At 39.4% G+C, this 23,843-nt stretch overlaps 1 protein-coding gene and 1 pseudogene across 1 annotated transcript in view; both read left to right on the forward strand.

Annotated features, from left to right (window-relative positions):
• The window catches only part of SPATA16 (spermatogenesis associated 16), a 253,666-nt gene extending 232,195 nt beyond the window's left edge, over positions 1 to 21,471 (forward strand). Inside the window, exon 11 of the mRNA XM_035278772.3 lies at positions 21,008 to 21,471. Within this exon, the coding sequence (XP_035134663.3) occupies positions 21,008 to 21,130 (123 nt within the window). The 3' untranslated portion in view covers positions 21,131 to 21,471. The remainder of the gene's footprint in view (positions 1 to 21,007) is intronic.
• LOC100394323 (ribosomal protein S7 pseudogene) lies at positions 6,181 to 6,863 on the forward strand (annotated as a pseudogene).
• Positions 21,472 to 23,843: the final 2,372 nt, after the last annotated feature.

The following is a 23,843-nucleotide window of genomic DNA, read 5'->3' on the forward strand; positions in this document are numbered from 1 at the left end:
AAAGAGAGACAATGAAACAAATGTATTTTCTCCTGATTCACCAGAATGGAAATATATTCTTTACAGAGTTTTAGGAAAGGGGTTGTTTTGGCTTGGCTTTGCAGAGTATTTCCTAACAATTAACTCAAGAAAGACAGATGTTGGTTGGTTTAGCTATGCAAATACGAAATTACCAGGTTATAATTTTTTTTAAAAGAGGTAAATGTTTATGTGTTGGAAAGTCCCCTGCCACTACATATTTAATTAAGGATAGAACACAGGCTTAGTTTTATTATATGACGAAACACCTGAGGAAACAGTCTTTTGAACATCCCACAAATCCTATCGACACATTGCTCATTCGTGCACTCATCCCACATGTACTGGGCACCTCCTCTGTGCCAGTCGTCATTCTAGACATTGGAAATGCAGCCATGAGCAAGCAGTACCCTCATAATGTTTGCATTCTGCTAAAGTGAGCAAATACTACCTAAGGAAATACAGGATATGTTATAAAAGTAGTAAATGCCATGGGGGGAGAAAGTGCAATGGGAAAATGGAAAGTGCCAGAGGAGGGAGCATATCATGCAAATATCTGGTGTAAAGCATCCCAAGAAAGGGAAAAGAAAACAACACATGTAAAACCTGAGATTGGGCCGGGCGTGGTGGCTCATGCCTATAATCCCAGCACTTTGGGAGGCTGAGACGCGTAGATCATCTAAGGTCAGGAGTTCGAGACCAGCCGGGCTAACATGGTAAAACCCTGTTTCTACTAAAAATACAAAAAATTAGCCAGGCATGGTGGCGAGTACCTGTAGTCCCAGCTATTCAGGAGGCTGAGGCAGGAGAATAGCTCGAACCTGGGAGGCAGAGGTTGCAGTGAGCTGAGATAGCAAAACTCCATCTTAACAAAAAAAAAAAGAAAAACACTTGAGATTGGAGGGTGTGCCCAGCATGTACAAGAAAGAGCAAGGAGGGTAAGGTAACAAGTTGAATGAGTAAGAGTATTGAGAGATGAAATGGCAGAGGACATAATGCTGTGCAAAGAAAGCACTCTGAGCTGCTAAGTTGAAAATAGATTGAAGAAGGCAAGAGCAGAAGCAGGGAAATGAGTTAGTCCGTTATTGCAGTGACACAGGAGAGCAATCACGGTGGCTTAACCCTTGAACCCTGGTGGTGGAGCGGAGGTGAGAAGTCATCTATTCAGAAAGGCAGAAATTGATTTAGAGGGAGACTAGTGCAAGAAAACATAAACAAAGGAAAACAAGAAAACCCTGAACTAGCAATTTGGAGACCTGGATCTGTCACCAGTTAACTCAGAAGCCACTGCCTTTCTCTGGTCCTCAGTGTTCTCATGTGTGAAATAAGGGTACTGGGCTGGATGACTCTAAGCCCCCTTGCAGCTCTGATTGGAGAGGTCTTTTGAAAGTCAGATCATCCAATGAAAGGATAAGAGTTAGTATTTTCTGAGCTTTTAACAGGGACCCAAACTCTCTTCTTTACTTTACATATACCAGCTCATAATCCTCACAAGAGGTAAAAAGTATCATGTATTAAAGAGAGAAGTTTAGCAGTTTGCCTAAAGTCACACAGCCAGTAAGTAGCGGAGCTAGGAACTGATCTGAGCCTGGAGCCGAAACTCTTTCTTGATAAAAGCCCAAGCGCTGCCTGAAAAGGCTGAGTGACCAGCATTGCTGTCTGTATAGTTGAACATTCAGGTGTGAGGCCGAGTGGGGAATTAAGGTGACCTCCGACCAAAGTGGAATTTGGCTATAAACCGGCCCAGTTTGTCTTCAGTTCTCAAAATGAAGTTCTTTCGATCTGATCCAAAGACTCACTGAGGAATTTATGTTTCGTCCACCGTTATAACTCACTTGTATAGGATCCTCCATCTCTGTTCCTTAGTTTTCCGTCTATAACCAGAAGGAATACAGAGCCTAAATCTGCAAATCCTTAACCATTAATTCAGCTCCCACCCGTGGCACCGTGGGCAAGTCATAGCCTTCTGAGAAGCATGGTGTGCCCTTACCCACATCACTTTTAGATTTCATGACTTTCTGTTACCATTGAATCCTAAGGTCCGCTAGAGTTTGAAGAACTAGGTTTAAAGTAAATAGAAAAAGAGGTCTTAAAAAGAAGCACCAACTGTTAAGTTGGAACACTCCTATATCTTCTTGTCATAGAATCAAACAGCTAAGCAACACTCTGTCTGCAACTGAGAAGAAAAAGTTATTTGCTCTTCGTTTATAAAGCCTGAATCTGGCACTGAGAAGATCAGCATTTAACCTGGTATGACATAAAGTATTGTGTTGTTCTGCTGTGCCTCTGGGTCACCGATTGAAGACTCAATGAGGAAAATAAAACTTTGTTGTAAGTAATGAGAAAAGTGTTCCCACATATACTCTCGAACCTATGAGTTTCCTGAGGAGAAATGCCACTTTAAAATTTCATCTAATGTAATGTAGTACCTCCTAAGCTTCAATGAATCCAACAAATAGCACATAGATAGATCTCTTCAAACCATCCATATGAATTTGTTCAAAATTATTTCGCTTCTTGTGTTCCTTTTTAACCTCAAAATCTTAACTTATGAATCATACTCATTGTCCTCATACAGAAACGGCATTCATTGATGTACCAATTTGGTCTTTTAGGATGAAAATGTGGTGGAGTTGCACGTTACTTAGCAACTCTGTTCTATTCAAGACTGTTGGTGTAGGCAAAGCCAACAGGAGAGAAGACAAATTTGGGAAATGGGACAGGGGCAGTCGGATCAGGAGGTAGAGGGACGAGCAAATTGAAACGTTTTATTTACTTTCCACATCAGCGTTTAAACGCAAATCCTTCCAGAAACTCTTCTGAGGGAGATTGTACACAAGGCACTATCATTCATCGGCCCATCATTTGGGCTAATACATGGATAGGTTAGTACTTCTGAGAGTATTGCTGTCTTTTCAAAGATTCAGCAGCCGTACCATTCATTTGCAAAGCAGTTTTTCCAACAGTCAGCCTTTTCCTGTGTGTCTTGTTCTTTAAGGAGTCTCTGCAGATTTATCTCAATTTGATTGTGAATCTTCTTGCTTTTGGTTATGGGCTTCTTCATTAGCATATCCCCAAATTCCTTTATAGTGTGTGTGCTCCAAGCACTGCTAAGCAGTTCTGTCCAAGGCATAGCACAGATCAGCAGAGAAAGAAACCTAAGGGCTTTTACTGCTGATTACCCTGGGGAGGAGGTTCCGAGGACAAGCAGGGAGGGAGACAAGGCCCAAGGGGCTGGAAGAGGCCAGGTTCTTGGGACAAACGAATCTGTGTTAATGGCATCCAGGCCAGCAACTGCAATGGAAGAGCCTTAACCAAAGTCCTGGCAGAACCTCTGGACTGTGGTCAGAAGCTAAGCCCTGGGGCAACTGCACCTTGGAAGGGAGGACCTCATTTTCGGATGGTTTACAGAGCAAAGACCAAGGCTCACCCGGGGAATGGAGAAAGCCGAGAGCCTTGGTCTGGCCATCTTTCCCACCACAGTGCAATGTTCCAAATCTAGATGGTGAACTTCAGTTATCATTTAAACCAACTTTCTCCTCTGACTTCAAGGGAAAAGCATAAGGTTAATATGTAAATCATTTTCAGCAGCTGCATTTGCTAATCACCCGTTTCCCACCTGGGCTTGGCCTTGCCTCCAAAACTGGAAACACCTCTTTTATGTGCTTTGTTGGCTGAAAATACTGTCTTCTAAAACATTGATGATTTGGCAGGAAACCTCTGCAGCAGAAGTATTTCTGCGTAGGAGTCAAATGCTACCATGGCCTTCATCTAGGGAGCATATATCCAGGAGCCACTTTTTTTTATTTTTTTATTTTTTGTTTTTATTTATTTATTTATTTATTTTGAGACGGAGTTTTGCTGTTGTTACCCAGACTGGAGTGCAATGGCGCGATCTCGGCTCACCGCAACCTCCGCCTTCTGGGTTCAAGCAATTCTCCTGCCTCAGCCTCCCAAGTAGCTGGGACTACAGGCGCACACCACCATGCCCAGCTAATTTTTGTATCTTTAGTAGAAACGGGGTTTCACCTTGTTGACCAGGATGGTCTCAATCTCTTGACCTTGTGATCCACCCGCCTCAGCCTCCCAAAGTGCTGGGATTATAGGCGTGAGCCACCGTGCTCGGCCTTTTTTTTTTTAAATAAAGATGGGGTTTCACCATGATAGCCAGGCTGGTCTTGAACTCCTGACCTCAGGTGATCCACCCACCTCGGCCTCCCAAAGTGCTAGGATTACAGGCATGAGCCACCGCGCCCGGCCCAGGAGCCACTTTAAATAAGAATTTATCAAGGAGCAGACAAAACTAATGTGTCATCATTCACATGTCCTTAATAAAATACTGTTACCCCACAAATTATCAGACTAGGTTAGTTTGTCTGAAGCTTACTTTTGAAGAACTATCACAATTGGAACAAGCTACAGAAAAACTCGTTTCAGATAAACAATAATGAGGATGACAGATACTACCAGTTATTATTCTTGATGTCTTAGCGTGTGTCAAGCATTTCAATACATTATCACATTTAAGGATTGCAGCAACCCTATAAGAGAGATGCCTTTATCTCTCTTTTGAAAGATGAGGGAAAATAGCTGTGTAGAAGTAAGAAAACAAGCTGGACTTTGTAGTGACAGGGTTTGGTTTTGAATTAGATTTGTTTGGGTCAAAGGCTCATTCTTAATCATGAGCTAGCACACAACAAAGCCGCTGCGAGTCAGTGGCGCAGAGAACATTCCCTGACCTAAGTTCAGATTCTGTAAGACAGCCAGCGAGACAAGCTTCGAGTCTGCTTTTTGGCAGGGAATCCTTTGTCCGTCACTAGGTCACAGCTTGCTGCCCTTCTGGCGACTTGCCTATACTGCTTCGTGGTAGCTGCCTGACCCACTGTACTTCCCTGGATCATGATGCTCTTACTGCCCTCCCTCACCATCCTTCCCTTTCTAGACATATCATGTTTAGGTTTGCATTGATAGCATGCTATTTTCCTTCCCTCTTTCTGTAACTTCAGAACTTCAAGGAAACAGCTTAGAGGTCTAGACATTTCCGCAGTATACTTACTGTTGCCCTGAGGTTCACTCTCTGGTGACTTATCTGAATTACCATCCTGCAATGCATCAGGCTTTCAGTGAAAACACAATTTTATAAGCATACATTGCCATTACCCCTCCAAGTTTTACCGTCGCAGCACAGAGGGTCTTGAGGCTGCAGGTGGGCCAAAATAAAGTCTACCACCTCCACTTCCTGAGTACTTTCTCTGCCTGGTCCACTCATGAGCTAATTTACGGAAGTGACTAAAACAGAAATTCAAGATGCTCATATTACTCCAAACCTATTACAGAAGTGTATCTTTGCAAAAGTTTTTCAAAATACATCCTTTAAAATTTCGCTGTAATATTCTGGTGAGAGGAGTGGGAACATATATCTCAATCGTATTTTGAACTGAAGAGTAAGTTTCTAGTTTCTTCTATACATTGCTTCCTTTAAATTACTAAAAGTGTCTTCTTTGCTTGGCAGCCCAGCATTTTATTGCCTGTGTTTTATGCATTAAGTTTTGCAATCCTTTATAATTCTGGGGAATAACAGAATAACAGCTTATACCACTTGGTGGCTAAATGAACCATAGGATATCCTCCTTTCTGTATTGAAAGTGGGATTAATACGGAGTTCAGAGCAATTGACTTGCAGCTCATTCTGTCATTTACAGTGTACTCATTATGCCTTTCATCTTTGGGAGAAGGGCAAAGATGAAAGTGCCTTTACATGCAGCTCTGAAGGAAGACATGGATCATTTATCCTGATTATGACTTTCTTAAAATGATACCTGTGGAGAAGGGGACAAGACTGGAATCTAAAACACACACACATTCCTTAGCAAAATACACCCATGTCTTTCAACATCATCACAACTGCATTAAACTAATGTGTACTCCACTGAAATGACTTTCTGCTGGAGGACAGACTGGAGAGGAACATGAGCTGCTGGTGAGAGATGCGTGTGCACACATGCTGCGGAGACCCTAACTTAGATGTAGAATCAAGCACGGTCTATCTCTTATTGCAAGGCATTTGATAGGCTTTCAACTTCCAAAGACCTCTTATGGCAAGAAGGCCCCTTCAGCTTGACAACAGGTGATTGACCTTATCATATCATTTAAGCTGTTTAGGCTTTTCCTAAGTCGGCACTCACCAAGGAGAAAGCCATGTTCAGTTCGAGCGCCAAGATCGTGAAGCCCAATGGCGAGAAGCCAGACGAGTTCGAGTCCGGCATCTCCCAGGCTCTTCTGGAGCTGGAGATGAACTCGGACCTCAAGGCTCAGCTCAGGGAGCTGAATATTACGGCAGCCAAGGAAATTGAAGTTGGTGGTGGCCGGAAAGCTATCATAATCTTTGTTCCTGTTCCTCAACTAAAATCTTTCCAGAAAATCCAAGTCCGGCTGGTACGCGAATTGGAGAAAAAGTTCAGTGGGAAGCATGTTGTCTTTATTGCCCAGAGGAGAATTCTGCCTAAACCAACTCGAAAAAGCCGTACAAAAAATAAACAAAAGCGTCCCCGGAGCCGTACACTGACAGCTGTGCACGATGCAATCCTTGAGGACCTGGTCTTCCCAAGTGAAATTGTGGGCAAGAGAATCCGCGTGAAACTGGATGGCAGCCGGCTCATAAAGGTTCATTTGGACAAAGCACAGCAGAACAATGTGGAACACAAGGTTGAAACTTTTTCTGGTGTCTATAAGAAGCTCACGGGCAAGGATGTTAATTTTGAATTCCCAGAGTTTCAATTGTAAACAGAATGACTAAATAAAAAATATATTCGCAGTAAAAAAAAAATAAAAAATAAAAAAATAAAGCTGTTTAGAAGCAACTGATCAAACTGATTCAAGAAATGGAAGCACAACTTCCTAAGGACAGGGGTCAAAATCACATTTTAAAAACCTATGATAGAGTACTTCTACTTTGAAGAATATGGGTAGATGCGCTTTCCCCCATTCATCCCATTATATGCAACTAAAATCCCTGGGCATTATGTGGAAAACAAGCATAAGATTCTAAAAAGTAGGCTGGGCGCGGTGGCTCAAGCCTGTAATCCCAGCACTTTGGGAGGCTGAGGCGGGTGGATCACGAGGTCAAGAGATCGAGACCATCCTGGTCAACAAGGTGAAACCCCCGTCTCTACTAAAAATACAAAAATTAGCTGGGCATGGTGCGCACCTGTAATCCCAGCTACTCGGGAGGCTGAGGCAGAAGAATTGCCTGAACCCAGGAGGCGGAGGTTGCAGTGAGCCGAGATTACACCATTGCACTCCAGCCTGGGTAACAAGAGCAAAACTCTGTCTCAAAAAAAAAAAAAAAAGATTCTAAAATGTAGAGTCAAAAAGGCAGACTAGCTAAGAACATCGGGACTAAAGAAATGACATGCTAATGAGTTCACTGGGATTTTCTTGTTTGCCTCATACATCCCTCACTTGGAGGCGAATAAGTGGGTATAGTCCAGAAACACCGAGTGCAAACCAGAAAAAGTTCCAACCAAAGCCCTTTCTCCTTAGCCAAAGGATAAGAGAAAGGGCAGCACATCAAAACAGAAAACTTTTAGACAATAATCTCTCTACTCTATCCAAATGCCACACAAAAAATGGTGGTCTCACTCCCACCTGCATTAGCAAGGTTCAAGTGGGAATTAGACTTCTATATTCACCAGGCAGTAACAAGGTATCCCAAGGCTGGGCCCAGTGGCTCATGCCTATAATCCCAGCACTTTGGGAGGCCAAGGCAGGCAGATCACCTGAGGTCAGGAGTTTGAGGCCAGCCTGGTCAACATAGAATGAAACCCCATCTCTACTAAAAAAAATACAGATATTAGCGGGGCATGGTGGCTCATGCCTGTAGTCCCAGCTACTTGGGAAGCTGAGACAAGAGAATCGCTTGAACCCAGGAGGCAGAGGTTGCAGTGAGCCGAGATTGCACTACTGCACTCCAGCCTGGGTGACAGAGCAAGACTCCATCTCTCAAAAACAAAACTAACAACAAAACAAAATACAACAAAAAAAGTATTGCGATGTTTCTACCCTAACAGGGTAGTTTCAGAGAAGGCCAACTAGGGAGTCTAAACTTTTATCTGCAGTAGGAAGTCAATCTCCCCTTTACCTACTTCCATCCTTGCTGGTATGGTGTCGCAGCAGACCTAGTAAAAAGTCAAAATTGTTAGCACCCAGCAACGGTAGTGAGTCTTCTCCCACAATGTCATGTCAGTGAAGGCCATGTGGGAAACAACGATAAGATATTCCTATCCTCCAAGCCAGGAAGGTATTAGTGGAGACCTAGTGAGGAGCTTGAACTCCCTTCCCAACCCAGAAGTAATGAGAAGCCCCTTGTCAGGTGTTATGGAGGGTGAATTGGGAATCCGAACTTCTGTTTCCACAGAAGTTCAGTAACAAGGCAGTTCCCTCATAACAAAACACTGAAAATGTCCGAATTTCAAAGATCACTCATTATACCAAGAACCAGAAAGACCTCCACCTGAATGAAGAAAGATAATCAATGAATGCCAAAACAGAGATATCAGATATATTTGAAGAATCGACATTTTAGGCCAGGTGTGATGGCTCATGCACGTAATCTCAACACTTTGGGAGGCCAAGGCAGGTGGATCACTTGATACCAGGAGTTTGAAACCAGCCTGGTCATCATGGCAAAACTCCATCGCTACTAAAAATTAGCCAGGCATAGGCACATGCCTGCAATCCCAGCTACCGAGGAGGCTAAGGAAGGAGAATCACTTGAACCTAGGAGATAGAGGTTGCAGTGAGATGAGATCATGTGATTGTACTCCAGCCTGGGCAAAAGAGTGAGATTCTGTCTCAGAAAAAGAAGAATTATGTGACATTTTAAAGCAGGCATTATAAAAACGCTTTAATGAGCGATTACAAACACATTTAAGTGAAAAAAAAAATAGTCCCAGGAAGTAAACAGAAAGTATCAGCAAAGAAAGAGAAAATATAAAGAAAAACTCAATAGAAATTTTAGAACTGAAAATGTAAAACAACTGAAACAAAAAATTTATTGGATGGGCTCAAAGGCAGAATGAAAGGGACAGAGGAGATAGTCATGGAAAGAAACATAGGACAATAAAAATGACCAAATCTTAGGCCAGGCGTCATGGCTCATGCCTATAATCCCAGCACTTTGGGAGGCTAAGGCGGGCAGATCATGAGATCAGGAGATCGAGACCAGCCTGGCCAACATAGTGAAATACCGTCTCTACTAAAAATAGAAAAAATTAGCCAGGCATGGTGGCAAGTGCCTGTAATCCCAGCCACTTGCGAGGCTGAGAAAGGAAAATCACTTAAACCCTGAAAGTGGAGGTTGCAGTGAGCCAAAACCATGCCATTGCACTCCAGCCTGGGCGATAGTGTGAGATTCCACCTCAAAAAAAAAAAAAAAAAAAAAAATTACCTAATCTTAACAAAAAGAGAAAATAAACTGTAAAAAAAAAAAGCCTCTGGCATCTGTAATACTGTAACAACAGATCCATTATTCATGACATCAGTTTCAGAGGAAGAGGAAGAGTGGACAGGAAGAAAAAAGTTCTCGAAAAAATAATGGCTAAAAACTTCCCAAATTTGGCAAAAGACAAAACTATAAATTTAAGAAGCTGAGTGGATTTCAACTAGGATAAGCCCAAAGAAATGCATACCAGGATACATCATAGTCAAACTTCTGAAGACTAAAGGCAAAAATATCTTAAAAGCAGCAAAAGGGAAATGATGCATTATCTCTATGAAAAAATAAATAGCAGTGGCTTTCTCATAAGAAACGATGGAGGCCGGTAATAAGTGAGTGGCACAATACTTTTCTAGCACTCAAAGAACACAATTGCCAACCCTAGGCTAGCATCTTTTAGAAATAAGGAAGAAAGTAAGGAAAACGAAGAGAATTCATCATCAGAAAACCTACCCCAAAAGAATAGCTAAAGAAAGTTTTCTGAATAGAAAGGAATCAAAAGAAAGATCTAGAAATATCAAAAAGGCTGAGAGAACACAGTAAGCATAAACATGACTACAAATAATATTCTTCTCTTCTTCATCATGTTTGGTTGCGGACACAAAAATAGCAACATTGTTTAATGTAGTTCTCAATTTATATAAAGGATTGAAGATAATTATAAGTGGGAGAGGGGGAAGAGAAAAAGAAAGCAATGATTCTATACTTCAGATTTAAAATGAATACACACATGCACATATTTTACATACACAGACACGTGTAATGTAATATGTACAGCAAATACTTCCAAAGCTATACAAAAAGATATATCAAAAACTCTGGTTAAGTCCAAATGTAATTTTAAAAAATGTTTAAGTAACCTCAGAAAGGGAGGGGGATAAAACAGAAGCAGCAACCAAAGGAAATTAAAAATAAAACAGCCGGCTAGGATCTAGCATACCAATAATGGCACTAAATGTAGGTGGCTTAAATACACTAATTAAAAGACAGAGGTTGGCAAAACAGACTTCAAAATATGACTCAAATATGCTGTCTACAAACTAACGATGATGACATAGAAAGCTCAAGATTTAAGGATATAAAAGGAAATACCATGTAAACATTCATAAAAGGAAAGCGGTCATGGTTATATTAATATCAGACAAAGGAGACTTCAAACAAAGAAAGCTACCAGAGACAGGGAGGAATATGATATTCTACAACAATTAAAATATCAATCCACCAAAATAAAAAGCAAAGCAATTCTAAGTGTGTATGCACAAATTACAGAGTCTGCAAAATACATGAAGCAAAAGCTGACAGGACTAAAAGAAAAACTAGACATGTCCACAGTTATGATTGGAGAGTCCAACTGCCCTTTCTCAACAGTTGATAGAATGACTAAACAGAAAATCAATAAGAATATGGAATAACCCAGTAACACCATCAAGCAACAGAATCTAATCAACATTTATGTGCTCATGGAATATGTACCAAAATAGACCCTATTCTGGATCGTAACAAACTTAAATAAATTTCTAAAAGCTGAAATTGTAAAGGATGCGTCCCACAACTTCAACGGAAATAAGCTAGACGTCAGTAACAGAAAGATCTCCAAATACTCGAATAGTTCATGGATCGAAAATAAGTCTCAAGAGAAATAAAAGAATATCTTTAACTGAATAAAAATGAAAGTATAACATATCAAAATTTGTGGGATACATGTAAAATAGCCTTGAGAGAAAAATTTATAGCACTAAATGCATCCATTATAAAAGAAGAAACAATTTCAAATCAATAAACTGAAGTCCAACTTCAAACACCTAGAAAAAGAAGAGCAAAATAAACATGAAGCAAGCAGAAGGAAGAAAACAATAAGGATTAAACTAGAAGTCAGTGGAAATGTACACAGAAAAATAGAAAAAAATCAATGCAAAAAGGGCTGCTTCTTTGAACAGGTTAGTAAAATTAAAAACATCTAGCAAGACTGATGAATAAAAACGGGAGAAGGCACAAATCACTGATACCAGGAATGAAATGGAACATCACTACAGATGCTGCAGACAGTAAAATGATAATAAGAGAATCTTAGAACAATTCTACATATATAAATTTTATAACTTTGATGAAATATACCAATTCCTCAAAAAACATGCCTACCACCACTCACCCAATATAAAATAATTTAATTAACCATATAACTATTCATAATTACAAATTCCTCAGAAATATCTAAGCCCAGATGGTTTCACTGGAAGATTCTGCTACACATTTAAAGAATTAATACCAATTCTGCACAATTTCTTTTAGATAATGCAAGTGTAGCAAACTCTTCCCAATTCATGTTATAAAGCTAGTATTATCCTAATACCAAATCAGACAAAAATAGTTGCAAAAAAATCTTATGAACCAGTATCTCTCTTGAATATAGAGGCAAAAATCTTTACATTATTAACAATTAGGATTTAGCAACATGTTTAAAAATTATATGCCATAACTAAGTGGGATTTATCCCATAGATGCAAGGATGTTTGAATATTTCAAAATCAACATAATCTGCCATATAAACAAGACTACAGAAGAAAAATTAAATGATCATATCAATTGATTCAGAAAAGCACGGGACAAAATTGACACTCATTTGTGATTTAAAAAATACGAGAAAACTAAGGGTAAAGGAAAACCTCCTCATGTTGTTAAAGAGCATCTCCAAAATTTCTACAGTTAACATTACACTTAATAGTGAAAGAATAAAATCTTTCCCTCTAAGATTAGGAACAGGGAAAGGATATTAGCTTTCACCACTCCTATTCAACATAGTGCTGGAAATTCTAGGCACTGCATTAAGGCACATAAAGGAAACAAAAGGCATGTAAAACAGAATAGAAGAAATAAATCTGCTCTTCCCTATTTGCAGATGACATAATTGTCTACATAAAAATCCCCCCAAAAAATGAGTTCAGCAAGGTTGCAAGATACAAGACAAATGTACAAAACTCAATTGTTTATATAATAGCAGTAATCAGGACACTAAAATGTAAGACAGTATTATTTATAATTGCTCAAACAAATGAAATATTTTGGTGTGAATCTAGCAAAACATCTACAGGACTTGTATGCCCAAAATTACAAAACAATAAGGAAAGAAATCAAAGATCTAAATAAACTGAAAGATACATCATGTTTATGGATTGAAAGACCCTACATAATATAACCATCAAAGTCTCAAATTTGATATACAAGTTTAACATAGTGTCTATTAAAATTACAGCAAGGTTTTCACAGATACAGAGAAGATTACTCTAAAGTTTATATAAAAATACAAAGGAAACAGACCAGTTAAAATAATTCAGAAAAAGAATAACATGGGAAGAAGTCATCTACCTAATTTAAAGACTGTGTGTGTGTGTGTGTGTGTGTGTGTGTGTGTGTGTGTGTGTGTGTGTGTGTGACGGAGTTTTGCTCTTGTTACCCAGGCTGGAGTGCAATGGCGCGATCTCGGCTCACCGCAACCTCCACCGCCTGGGTTCAGGCAATTCTCCTGCCTCAGCCTCCTGAGTAGCTGGGATTAGAGGCACAAGCCACCATGCCCAGCTAATTTTTTGTATTTTAGTAGAGACGGGGTTTCACCATGTTGACCAGGATGGTCTCGATCTCTTGACCTCGTGATCCACCCTCCTCAGCCTCCCAAAGTGCTGGGATTACAGTTAAAGACTTTTTATATAACTACAGTAATCAAGAATTTGTGTACTGGTGGAGGGATTGACACAAAGCTCAATGGAACAGAATAGAGAACCCAGAAATAAACCCAAATATGCTCTACTGATTTTTTTATAAAGGAGTAAAAGCAATTCAGTGGAAGAAAAATAGTGTTTTCAACAAATGATGCTGGAACATTGACACATCTGTAGACCAAAAATAAAAGAAAACCAAAACACAGCCTTGACCTAATCCTTACGCTTCATACAAAAATTAACTCAAATTAGGTCACAGACTTATATGTAAAACTATAAAACTTCTACAAAACAATAGGGAAAACTCTATGGGATTTTGCTCTATGCAAACTTCTTAGACTTAATACCAAAAGCACAATCCATAAAAGTTTAATTTATGAATTAAACTTCATTAAAATTAAGAATTTATCTGTGGAAGTACTTTTTAAAAAGGATGAAAAAAAGCTCAGCATGAGAGAAAATACTTGCAAACCCTACATCCAACAAAAGACTAATCTATATACAGATTCTATAAAGAGCTCTCAAAATTCAACAGAAAAAAAAAGCCAATCCAATTTGAAAATGATGAAAGATACAAACAGACATTTACCAAAGTGAATGACAAGTAAGCATATTAAAACATGTTCAACATCACTAGCCATTAGGGAAATGCAAATTAAAACCACAATGAGATGTCACTACACATGTATTAAAATGGCTAAAATAAACAATAATGACAATACTAAATGCTGGTGAGGATATGGAGAAATTAGATCACTCATACATTATTAATGGGATGTAAAATGGTATAACCACTGTGGAAAATAATATGGTAGTTTCTTTCAAAAATAAAATTAAATGTGACCTGGGGATAACATCACTATTGCAAAGTTCTTGAGATCAGTTCTTGAGATATTTTGCAGACCGTGCACTTAATGGATCAGCTGGCACCACCCAGACAGATAAAGTGGCTCATCTGATCTTGTGGCCTCCACCCAGAACTGACTCAACACAAGACAGCTTCAACTCCCTTTGATTTCATCTCCAATCCAACCAATCAGCACTACCTAAAAAAAATATATATTAAATATATAGCTACCGTATAACCTAGAAATTGTACTCCTGGGCTTATATTCCAGAAAAATAAAGACTTATGTTCAAAGAAAGACCTGTATACAAATATTTATAGTAACTTATTTTACCATAGCCCAAAACTATAAATAACCTAACCATCCTTCAAATGATGAATGGTTAACCAAACGGGTAAATCCATACCATGGAATATTAGTCAGTGATAAAAAGAAATAAACTATTCCTGTAATCCCAGCACTTTGGGAGGCCGAGGCGGGTGGATCATGAGGTCAAGAGATCGAGACCATCCTGGTCAACATGGTGAAACCCCGTCTCTACTAAAATACAAAAAATTAGCTGGGCATGGTGGCACGTGCCTGTAATCCCAGCTATTCAGGAGGCTGAGGCAGGAGAACTGCCTGGACCCAGGAGGCGGAGGTTGCAGTGAGCCGAGATCGCGCCATTGCACTCCAGCCTGGGTAACAAGAGCGAAACTCCATCTAAAAAAAAAAAGAAATAAACTATTGATACAACAACCTGAATAAATCTCCAGAGAAGTGTGGAGTTATATATGATTCCATTTCTTGCAATAACAAAATTATATAAACAAAGAACCTATGATCTGGCATGGTGGCTCACTTTGGGAGGCTGAGGTGGGTGGATCATTTGAGGCCAGGAGTTCAAGACCAGCCTGACCATAATGGCAAAACCCTGTCTCTACTAAAACTGTAAAAATTAGCCTGGTATGCTGGTGCATGCCTGTAATCCCAGCTACTCAGGATGCTGAGGCATGAGAATCACTTGAACCCAGGAGGCAGAGGTTACAGTGAGCCCAGATCATACCACTGCACTTCAGCTTGGGTGACAGAACAAGACTGCGTCCCAAAAAAAGGAACTTATTAGTGGTTGCCAGGGTTTAAGAAGAGGTTGAGAACCAGGAGAAAAACAGATGGCTATACAAAGTCAACATGAGAGATCTCTGCGGTAATGGAACTGTTCTGTATCTTGACTGTATCAGTGTCAATATCGGCTTTAGTATTCCACAGTTTTGCAAGATATTTCCATTGACAGACACTGGGTAAAAAGAATGCAGGGTCTTCCTGAGTTGCTTTTTACTGACATGTGTGAATCCTCAATTACCAATTAACAAGATGCCATGTAGACTTGGTAGCTTGTAAACAACAGAAATTTATTTCTCATCATCTAGAGGCTGGAAAATCAAGGCAGTGGCAGACTCTGTGTCCATTGAAGTCTTCTTTTCTGGTGCATAGATGATACCTTCTAGCTGTGTCTTCACATGGTAGACAGAGCAAACAAGTTCTCTTGGGCTTCTTTTCATAAGGGCACTAATCCCATTCACAAGAGCTCCATCCTTGTGACCTAATCACCTCCCAAAAATCTTACATTCTAATACTATCACTTTGGGAGTTACAATTTCAATATATGAATCTTGGGGGACACAGACACTCAGACCATAACAAACACATAATTTCCTAGACTATATGATAAAAAAAATTTTATAATAGTTTTTGAATTCTATATTAAACATACTGAAAAGTGTTATCATTATGGATATTTTCAAGAGTCGGTGATATAGTTTGGCATGTTTTTTTGCATGTTTGTAAAATCTCGGGGGTAGATACCCCAGATTTTTATGTTACACTCTTATGGTTAAAACACTGAATAATAAACCAAATTCACTAAATGGAAAAGGAGAAATATAGGGGCTTGTCTGTATCTTTGAACACTAGCCAAAAGCTAAAGGAAACTGCTGTATTATGAAGAGTAGAAACAACTTCGTTTCAGAAACTAAGTTTATTTTAGAAATTAATTTCAAGCCTATTTGAAAACAATTGTAATTCTAATAAGAATTAAAATTCAAACCATTTTGGATGATAAATATTTAAAACCTTTTGGTCTGGAAATTAAACTGGAACAAAGCAAAGAAACTAACGTTATCAAATCCTCGGTGGTGGGGTAAATTGTCTGTTTTGCTGAGAGGATTTTGGTCCAAACTGCTAATCACGGAAAACACATTCCCATTCTGTAACTATCACTACAGTCATATAAGCTTGATACCTGATGAATTTTATTCTTATTTCCTCAACTTTCTTCCTCAAAACAATCTTTCAGCACTTTAATTAAAAATATATATATCCTTTGAGCACTCAAACCCATATAAGCAAACCCATGTAAACACACCTAATCCTCTCTCCTGGTTCAGGCCACATGAAATTTAACGGGAAGCCTAAATTCAAGCCCAGCGTCTTCCTTCTCAGTATAATTTACCTGTTCATTCATGTTTGAGATCAACTTCTTCTCACGGCTATTACTGGTAAGAGACAAGCCTGGTTCCCAAGGTGAACACTGAGCCTGTGCCGGGGGTACCAACCAAGTAGGGAACATCAGTAGGAAACGAGAATTTTGAAAAGGATCAAAGTCCTGTTTGAGGGGAGAATTATAACTTAGTTGCTCCTCCCTTCACTTTATGGCTTAGTGGTTAATATTCACATGCTAGGGCTGCCGTAGCAAAGTACCACAAACGGAGGGGCTTCAACAACAGAAATTGATTGTTTCACAATTCCGGAGCATAAGAGTCTGAAATCAGTGCCTTCAAGGTTGGTTCCTCTGAGGGCTGTGAGGATGAAACTGTTTCATGCCTCTCCCCTGGTTTCTGGTGATTTCCTGGCATTCTTTATTGTACCTCAGCTTGTGGGGGCATCACCCCAATCTCTGCCTTCATCTTCACATGGTATTCTTCCTGTGTGAGCATCTGTCTCCAAATTTCCCTGTTTTATGAGGACATCAGTCACTGTAGATTAGGGCCACCCTAAGGACCTCATTTTAACTGGATTAGCTATGTAAATACCCTATCTCCAGATCAGTCCACATTCTAAAGTACCGGGGGTTGCTTATGACTTGAACATATAAATTTAGAGGAGGACACAATTGAACCCATAATAGTAGTGTTTGCATATGAGTTAAAAGGCATTGAGAAACTGGCTGATGACAACTTCCTTACTCTTCGATATGGGTTATGACCACCAGTCATATGATATGTTAGAACCTGCCTTCCAACTGATATTGCGTTCTCCACAATCATCAGACACCCTAAAATTCTTTGCACGCTCATTTGGTCTAATGTCCATATCACTGCAATGTCAAGTCAGCATTGGCACGTATAAACACGAAAAAAGGTTATCTGCCCATTTTGCAAAGGGGAAAATTAGACTCAGAACGACCAAGTAGGCTCTCTGAGACGGTTAAGCAATTAGATTCTGTACTAAAAAGAGTCTAAGAAAGCCTCTGCTTCAAAAACTGTGTGCTTTCTTGGGTACTTACATATTTCTTTGTGTTTTATTTTCCTAAGGGCTTTACAGAACTTTCTATCATTTGCAATCTGTTCTTCTAGTTATATGAATCTATTTTCTCTTTAACCAGCATTTTTCTTTCCTTGACATAAAAAAAAAAAAGAAAATAAAGAACCAGCTTTACTAAAAAACATGCTGCAGCTGTCGTACACTTCAGTAAGTATAGAAGCTAAAATTGACTTGCTTTGCTGCATCTTGTGTCATTCGTCTAATGGTGTAATCTAAGGGAATAACCTCTGATTTGAAAATGTGAGTACTCATTTTTAGGACTGGACTGCTTGGATCTGATGTGACTGTAAGTCACGGAATTTTGTGACCAGATGTGTCTTTGGTAATTATCCATGCCAACCCTCTTTTGATACCAACTGTTGGTGAAAGCTGAGGTTCAGAAAGGCCAAGTCATTTCCCTGGGGTCACAGAGCAGGGTTATAAGCCAAGCTGAGAGCAGAATTCAACTTTCCTGCTGACTCCTCATCCAGTGCCTTTGTATTCCTGGCTGTTTCGAGTATACAAGCAGCACCTTGTCATTCCCTTGCCTTGACAGGCAATGGTCAAAGCTAAACAAGGGTAAAAGAAGGGTGGCATGAGAAAGTCGTGTTCATTAAATTTCCAGAGGAAAAGAAGGCCTTCTGCTATCCTTCCATCCAGCCTTCACTTAAGTATGGAAAAACACATGCTTTTCTGAATCTCTTCACCTCTTTTATCAGAGAGTAGATTACTGAAGGTCTGTAATATCCTAGGTTTTGGAAATAGTGAACATGGACCTGGTCCCTGCCTTATGGATTTGAAAGTCCAGATGAGAAGGCAGATATTATATAAATCATTATAAGCAATTAAGTAAAAAAATTATAGTATCCAAAGAGATGAAAAAATGTTACTGAGACAACCAACTTGGCCTGGGTTCTAAAGGAAGACTTCCCTGAAGCATTGATGTTTGACCTGAAATCTAGAGGATACGCAAGTGTTCTAATGGGCGTGTTCCATTAGGAAGATGGAGGGGGCATAGAACAATGCATGGCTGTGCTCAGAAAATTGAGAGCTGTACCACGTGCTAAAGCAGATGGAGTGATATTAGACAGAACCAGAGATGCAAGTGAAACCTGATAACCCAGGAATAGAGGTATATAGGCCATGTTAAGGGTTTAGAGATCCGTGTAATGTAATTCAAGCAAAGGAAAGATCTGATCAGATTTCTATATTTAAAAGTTCATTTCGGCATCATTACGAGATGGATTGAAAGCACAGGAGGGAGACAGGCCAGGTGGGAGGTGAACATACAGGTCAGGTACAGCACGCACATAGTATGTGCTCTGGACCTGCCCACTTAAGTCAGCAGAATTCTTTTTTTTTTTTTGAGACGGAGTTTCGCTGTTGTTACCCAGACTGGAGTGCAATGGCACAATCTCGTCTCACCGCAACCTCCGCCTTCTGGGTTCAAGCAATTCTCCTGCCTCAGCCTCCAGAGTAGCTGGGACTACAGGCGTGCACCACCATGCCCAGCTAATTTTTGTGTTTTTAGTAGAGATGGGGTTTCACCTTGTTGACCAGGATGGTCTCGATCTCTTGACCTCGTGATCCACCCGCCTCGGCCTCCCAAAGTACTGGGATTATAGGCGTGAGCCACCAACCCGGCCAGCAGAATTCTTTTATTTCAGTGACACATCTTATGTTTCTTCTTTGTCTTTTTAAAATACAATGCAACCCCATTACTCAATACTGCTCTTAATGAACACAATTGTTTTAAAAAGACAGCAGACACCTAATGGATATTTTAAAACAATTATTTCACAGTCTTATTTTTTGCTGCATTAGAATTGTAATTTTAAATTATATTTAGGCTAATTGCAAATATTCTCATTGTAAAGAGCTTCGATTTAAATGATACATTGTCAGTACAAATACTGTGAATGAGTCATCAACTCAACTATTGAAGTAATGGTAAGCTGTCATCCATTATATCTGCACTGATTGTGCTCCATATTAATTTTTTAATGTCTTATTTTGGTGAAAACGAGATAGATAGATAGATAGATAGATAGATAGATAGATAGATAGATAGATAGAAAGATAGATAGATAGAGATATAGATATGGAACACATAGAATAATGCACTGACTTCATGGAGGAATCAAAAAATATTCTATCAAATTATTTTGATGTGTCCTGCAATGATCAGACATCATAAAGAACAATGTGCTTTTTAGAAAATGTACCTGAAGTAGTTTTTAAAAGGGTTTCAAAAGAATTGTTTTCATATAAATAATTTACCTTGTTTTCTCAAAAAATAAGAAAAAGAGTGGACAGTTTATATCCCTGGTGCTGGTGTGATATAAGACCTAAGCATAACATATGGATGAGTGCTACCATTTATTATTCTCTTTTTGACAATCTGAATTATCCTTTGGATATTACTCTGAATGATAAATCAAGCAATTTAAAAGTGGAACTCAACATTGGAAAATTGAAGTCATAAGTGCTTTTATCTTAAGTAGATGATAGTTCAGGTACCTTGAATAGTAAGTGCTCTAGTTTGGGTTAACTTTCTGACAATGAGCTGCTCAGTGAGTAATGTTAAGCTAATACAATATGCAGGTCCTAGGAGTCAGGGTTAAGCATGAGTTGTTCTATCTATCGAAGTTCGTGAGAACCCAATTCAGCATATATGTAAACTTTTATTCTACAATTTTTTCAGACAAACAGTATAATACATTCTATCAACTGCCATTGAATAATTGTAAGTTTTCTTTGGAGAAAGACTAATTCTTTTTCAAGAATTGTTGTGTAGATCATTTTATCTTATTCCCTGGTGTATGGCATTTTTTAAGAAAATGCATTCTTTCAGAGTTTCCTTTTCATTGAAAGGAAAAATGATTCTTGCCAAGACTATACAAATATTCATTTTTCTCTCATGTTGGTTGGGGCCATCTAAATGCTTGAATCTCTGGCTTGAGGGGGGGTAAGTTTGTTTGTTTCTTATCACTCCCATTGTTGATAAAGAAGGTGGAGAAAGGGCTTTCCATGGATTAATCATTTACCATTCACTTTCTTTAAAGCAAAGAAAAGCCCTGGTTTTACTGACCATTAAAAACTGCATGGCAACAATAATCCCCATTTCCATTCCCAATGCCTTGGGATAAAGCAAACTCCCACACTTGTGCTTTGTGTTAAGTCAGTAAAACAGGGGGACCTAACACGGAAACAGAAGGAGGCTTTTACGTTTAGTCGTCTCTGTTTCTGCCAGTTCTGTCCCAACATGGACTTGTATGTGCCATTTATTTTAAATATCTCACCGTTTTTATAAGTGTAAGAGACCCAAGAAACCAACGACAAATCTTGTTGCATCTGTTTATTTTTTCTAGGTTGGACGAATTGAAGATTTTTTATACCAATTAGAGGACAATTTCTTAAAAACTAAAAAACTGAGAACTGCTCGAAGGCAAAAGGCAAAAATGAAGAGGCTTCAAACTGCTCAGCGAAGCTAGTCATTAGAGAGCAGGCACTACCACCAAGAATCTTAGAAGAGGCAAGGGCATTATAACCCTGGATAACAAAAGCTTGTCACCAAAAGAAAGAGGTGGTTTTCCCCTCAGTTTGTCTTTACCAAAGATACTCTATGTTTCATTAATCTCAACTGGCAGCAATAAATTTTCTCAGCAAGTTTCAGTTGACTGTTGTTCAAATTTTTCTTGCTTCGTTAAAGAGCTTATAAAATAACCATTGGTACCCCTTTCACCACCTGGATCTTTCAAAATGAACTAAGGTATACCAAGCCTACCCAATAATGCTTAGAGTAGACATCTATAACCACGTGCATTCATTAAGAATTATTCACAGGCCACCTACAGATATAGAAAACAATATAAATGCAAATTTGAACTTATAAAATTAATAATGTACTTTCCCAACTCTCATAGTCATACATGTTATGGCCGATATCAGTTAAGTTGTCTCATCAAGTAGTCTTTTTCCTCTAGATCCTTTACATTGTATTTTCTCTGCCCCCTAAGCTATGCAACACGAATTTGACAAGGTAGTCAAATTTGCACGTTCGACAAGGTAGTGAGTTGGTAGCCATCACTCAGGACCTCAACTGATGCCAACAAAAAGATTTGAGAATAGGATAAGGAGGAGGAACCCAGATCCTGAGTAAGACAGGAAAACATAATTTGTCTAATAGAGAAAAATAAATTGAATTTTGGAATGCATTGATAAAAGCTCAAAAAATAAAATGAACTCAACCACAGTTTCCCAGGAGAAGTAATAGACTAAATGACTTATGACAGTTAATCCAATGTTAAGCCTAATAACGTATAAAAAATTTTAATATTAAAGCTAGAGACATCATACTACTGGATTTCAAAATAGATTACAAAGCTATAGTAATCAAAAGAGCATGGTATTGGCACAAAAACAGCACATTGACCAATGAAATAGGACACAGAGCCCCAAAATAAACCCACACATTTATGGTCAATTGATGTCTGACAAAGGTACCAAGAACACACAATGGGGAAAGGATGGTCTCTTCAATGAAGAATGTTGGTAAAATTGGATATCCACATACAGAAGAGTGAAAATGGACTTTTACTTCACTCCTTATACAAGAATCAACTCAAAATCAGTTAAAGACTTAAATGTAAGACCTGAAACTGTGAAACTAATAGTAGGGACTATAGAGGGGAAGCTCCATAACACTGATCTGGGCTGTGATTTCTTAAGAGTCCCAAAGCAGATATAATGAAAGCAAAAATAAACAAATAGGACTGCATAAAACTAAAGACCTTTTGCACAGCAAAGGAAAACAATTAAAAGAATAAAGAGACAACTCACAGATTGGGATGAAATATTTGCAAATCGTATATTGGATAAAGGACTAATATCTAAAATATACAAGGAACTCAAACTACTCAGTAAAAAGAAAACAAATAATTATATTAAAAAATGAGCAAAACACCTGAAAAGACATTTCTCAAATGAAGATATACAAGTGGACAACAGACATATAAGAAACTTCTCAACATCTCTAGTCATCAGACACATGTAAATTAAAACCACAATGAGGTATCACCTAACAAATGTCAGATTGGCTATTTATAAAAAGATGAAAGATATTAAATGTTTTTGAGGAATTGAAAAAAACAAAACCCTTGTAGATGATTGGTGGTATTGTAAATTAGTACAACCATTTTGGAAAACACTATGGAGGTTCCGCAATAAAGTAAAACAATTACTAGGGGACCAAGCAGTTCAAGGTGGCTAACTAAATTCATGTGGTACTCTCTCCTTCCACAAAGAAGAACCAAACAGCAAGTAGTTGATTATACTTCAAATAGATTATATAAGAGAAAACACTGGAATTCATCTGGCAAGGGATGGGAAACCCTGAAAGCAAGGAAAGAAAGGGAAGCAGAGCAGCCTGCTCAGCTTTAATTGGCCAGGACCCTGGAGAAACTTTCCAATGCAGGTAAAGAGTAAACAAGACACGCCCAGTGGTGCATATTCACACTGCAGACTCCTGCAGTCCTAGCCATCAGAAAGCCCCTTGACCCTTGCAGGCCCTGAGTGACATAAAGTACAACCTGAAGACTGTACTCCAGAGTGGGAGCTCACAAAGAGTCCCAGGAACACCCGGCTCCTAAGTAGCTACAGCAGGATGCCATTTTGAGAACCCAGTGCCCACCACACAGCATCTTGCTCTGGGGCCCAAACACTTCTACACTTCCGCATTGCTAGACCCACTGACATTCCCCACCTATAGCTGCCTGTACTGCAGCCAAGACAGAAACCACTGGCACCAACTTTCCCTCCCAAGCAGAGACCGGCTGCAATTTTCACACATCCCTGGAACAGATTTCATGGCCCACAGCCATTGCCACTGCAGGGCTTCTCTGGAACTAAACCATGAGCCAGTGGTGCACCTCAAGACGCCTGCTTATGGCTGCTTCTACTGAAAGTAATCCTGTGCTCCCCAGAAGTAGGGCTCTGCCCTCCCCCAGTAACTAAGCATGCCCTCCAGAGGCTTTGGGATTGCCTAGCCCAGCACATCATAGCTAGCACCTGCCCACTCACACAACCTGTGGGGCCTGCTCAGCCCATCACAGCCACCACTAGCATCAGTGTAGACTGCTTGAGTCCCAGGAGGTTGTCTCAACAGTGCTACTGCCATCACCCACACCATGCCACCATCCAGAGACC

The sequence above is a fragment of the Callithrix jacchus genome, chromosome 17, assembly GCF_049354715.1.
Source record: "Callithrix jacchus isolate 240 chromosome 17, calJac240_pri, whole genome shotgun sequence".
NCBI lineage: Eukaryota > Metazoa > Chordata > Mammalia > Primates > Cebidae > Callithrix > Callithrix jacchus.